The sequence below is a fragment of the Nicotiana tabacum genome, chromosome 20, assembly GCF_000715075.1.
Source record: "Nicotiana tabacum cultivar K326 chromosome 20, ASM71507v2, whole genome shotgun sequence".
NCBI lineage: Eukaryota > Viridiplantae > Streptophyta > Magnoliopsida > Solanales > Solanaceae > Nicotiana > Nicotiana tabacum.
Genome location: NC_134099.1, coordinates 157,004,574 through 157,008,479, shown reverse-complemented (window position 1 = coordinate 157,008,479; position 3,906 = coordinate 157,004,574). Strand labels below are relative to the sequence as shown.

Sequence of the window (3,906 nt, the reverse complement as noted above, 5' to 3'; positions counted from 1 at the left end):
AGCTGCAATTGTACTTAAAGTGAAACGCGAAGGTTTTGGCTAGAAACAATATTTAAAGAAGATTGTAACTATTGCATTGTCTATCTCCTTATTATTAGGAATTGTAACTGTAATTAAATGTGAACTTTTAAGATTTATTAATAATTGATTAATTATTCTTAAATAAAAAAATCTTAATTTCCAATTCTAATGATAAATAGAATAATTGCCCAACATGGCGGCAGTATCTTTTGGTTGTGAATATGTAGGTTGATTTTTTTTTTTTTTTGCCTATTTTCTAGTTTTAATTCATTTTAAACTTCAATTTTATTGGAGATGTGTCCAAAAAAATAACACTTGTTGAACTGTGATTATGCCACTTATCTTAGCGGTTAAGTATTTATACCGCTAAGACAAAGAAAACAAATGTGTTATATAAAGAGTTCTCAAGTTTAGGAACTTTATACAATTTTTCAATGGACTATTTTGGTTTGCTACCAGAAGGTTGTGTATCTGATATTATCTCTTTCTCTTCGCCAAAAGATGCAGCTATTTCTTCTGCTATTTCAAGAGGATTCAAATCTGCTTCTGAATCAGACACAATTTGGGAAAAGTTTTTGCCGTCTGATTTTCAACATATTATCTCTAAATCTGACTCTCAACTCCTTTTCTCCTCTAAAAAGGTCCTTTATTTCTGTCTCTGTGATTCCCCTCTTCTTATTGATGGAGGCAAATTGGTATGTCCTCTTTACTGTATAACCTTTTCTTTTAAACGAAGTCAGTCGGTTGCCACGTGTAGGGTTGTTCATTCGGATCGGATATTTGAAATCCGAACCGATCCATTCAGTTTCGGATTCGGATTGGATCGGATTCGGATTGGAATACTTTAATCCGATCCGAAATTCGAAATTATTAGGGCATGTATAAATACTACACTTTAATTTTGGATAATCTGTACTTACTTTGCATCAACCTCTAAGTTATTACCTTTACAATTGCTAGATTTAGCTATATTGACGTGAACAGGTTCAATTGAACCCATAACTTTCGACGTGATGTAAAAATTTATATGTAAAAATTCACTAAAATTGCAAAAATAGTGGATATGAACCCATAACTTTAAAAGTATAATGAGTTCAATGCTAAAAACCTTAAGAGTTAAACCCATATAATTTAAATCCTGAATCCGCCTCGGTATATAATACTATATGCATAAAATATTATTAAAAAAAACACTAAATTGTGACTAGAAGACTCGAGTTCAAATCGGGAACAAAATTGTCTTTTGGTATAGAGCGTTAAATTTCACATAGTGAATTTTCTATAGTTGGAATATGAATTAATCAGGCTAGTGGGTCTTTTGGGACCAAGTCCCAAAACGAATAACTACAACTAGTCTAACTGAAATGCAAAGTTAAATAGTCAATATTCTTTTTGAATAGACAAAAATATTCTTTTTGAATAGACAAAAAAGTAGGAGAGTGCAAATATAAAATGGGATATTGCTTTTATGAATACTTAGAATTTTCAGCTAATTGTCAATGTAGAAAGGTGTTATAGGTGATTGGCTAGGCGTAGTTATGAGCTACTATAGAACCTAGAACGGGCCACACCAACCCAGCCCATGAATTGATAGGGTTAGGCTAGGAGTTTTAGAGCCCATATAAAAATGAGGCCTTTTAGCCCAACCCACGTGAGCATGTGAGCCGCAAGGCTTGAACAAGGCTGGCCAGTATGTGGGCCAAATAAAAAAAAAGAGTACATAAATATAGTTAGATCTTAAAATTTAGTTATTTTTTAATGTTTAACTAATTAATATTGTATATAAATTGAATGTGTTTGATGAAGATGATGTGTTGGTATTGGATATATCACTATTATTATGATCTTTTTTTGCTTAGTTTGTTTTGAGTTGACGTTTAATGAATGAAATATTTTCTTTTTTTTAATTGTAATATATTGGGACAATGTCAAATATTATTTTGGGAGAAGATTTCTGTCTAACAATATGTCTTTTGACTTGTAAATATTTATTTTATTTTTATATTTAGATCGGAACTTAAATTTAAAATATTTTTAAAAATGGTGGGCCAACCCAAAGAGCCCGCATCCCATGTAGTGCTGGGATGGGCTAACTATTTTAGTAAAAATAGCACGGTCTATCCAGTTTTCGGACTGGTCATTCAAAAATAGCCAGCATTTACCAAGTCAATGGAAAATAGTCACTATTTTGTTGCAATAGAGACCGGTCCAACATAATATATTGGAGTTCGGTGCACTTGTGTATGAACTTCCAGCATATTATGCTGGACCGATATACTTTGTTGGCTCCAGTATACTATACTGGAGACTGGAGCACCGGTACTCCAAACTCCAGTATATTATGCTGGAGTATTTTTTCGGATTTTGAACAGTGTTTTTGTTCAAATTTATCTTTATGAAAAATGGCTAAATTTCGATTACTTTTGAAATTGGGCTATTTTTGAACGACCGCTTGTAAATTTGACTATTTTTGAATTTCTCCCACTATTTTATGGCCGATCAAAATGGTGGGTCGGCCTAGCCTAGCCTGTCAAATGCCAAGGCTCATGTGGGCTGGAATAGATTGGCTTGGGCAAACCTATATTGATAGTTCCTCCTAATTAGAAGCTGTCCTCATTTTTTTCCTCTGATTTTTCTCTGCATTTGTGATTTGATTTTTTTTCTCTCTTTTCAAAACAGAGCTTTTTTCTTGATAAGAAGACTGGGAAGAAATGTTTTATGGTAGCAGCTAGGGAACTTGCTATTTCTTGGGGAGTCGATACACCATGGTATTGGGAATGGATTTCTCACTCTGAATCCAGGTTTTATATTTTCTCTGTTCATTTTCATGAATTTATTGGTCTATTTTAGAAGAGACTTTGCTAATTAAAATACAAATATTAACAGCGGTGAAACCAAAAATTTCTCCAAGGGTGTTCAAATTTGAAAGAAGTAAAAAAAGATTCCGGCAAATGGTGTTCGATATATGTTTAATACCTCTTAAATCTAATATTTTACATATATACACGGTGTAAGTTTTGACGAAGAATGGTCAATTGACCATCCTTAGGATAATGTTGCTTCGTCCCTGATATTAACACAAGTACATTTTATTTTGCAGATTTTCAGAAGTTGCTCATCTCAAGGGTGTAAGTTGGTTAGATATCCGAGGCAAGATTGAAACTCAAATACTGTCAAAAAGAACAAAATATGTTGCTTATTTAGTGTTCAAATTGGCAGAAGGACATGAGGGACTAGAAATTGCTAATGCATATGTTAGATTTGTGAATCGCGAGAGCGAGAAGGAAGCTGAAGAACGAGCTAGCGTTGTGAGTCTAGTTGAACAAAAAGTTAAGAGACGTATTAAACGTAATGTGAAACATCCACGAAAAAGAGTCGATGGATGGATGGAAATAGAAATGGGAATTTTTTTCAATGAAACTGGAGAGGATGGAGATGTTGAAGCACGATTAATGGAGATTAAACGTCTTCATGGGAAAGGTGGCCTCATTGTTCAAGGAATGGAGTTTCGACCAGAATAAAGAAGAGAAGAAACATATACTCAGTTATGTATTGTTGATATATAAAAAGTGATATTTTATGGCTATGGACTAACTTTACTTCAAGATGGAAGAATGATTATAACAAGTTTACTCAGTTATGTATTGTTGATATATAAACAATGATATTTTATGGCTATGGACTAACTTTACTTCAAGATGGAAGAATGATTATAACAAGTTTTTTCTTTGGTCCGTGTTTAACCAAATTTAGGGATTTCGGTCAAAGTTTTATTTTTGAAGAACTCGGGTTACTGATAATCTAAAATAAAATGAATAAAGGAAATTGACTTTAGGAATAGTGGAATGAGCAGTAAGAAAACAAAGTAAATTGATATATTCCGAT

The 3,906-nt window shown here is 32.9% G+C and overlaps 1 protein-coding gene across 1 annotated transcript; it reads left to right on the top strand.

Moving 5' to 3' along the window:
• The first annotated feature begins 411 nt into the window (after nt 1-411).
• Nucleotides 412-3,668, top strand: LOC107814943 (F-box protein At2g02240). The gene is made up of 3 exons (XM_016640445.2): nt 412-716; nt 2,701-2,822; nt 3,122-3,668. Exons 1-3 carry the CDS (start codon nt 456-458, stop codon nt 3,540-3,542), a joined length of 804 nt encoding a protein of 267 aa, XP_016495931.1. The 5' UTR covers nt 412-455; the 3' UTR covers nt 3,543-3,668.
• Nucleotides 3,669-3,906: the final 238 nt, after the last annotated feature.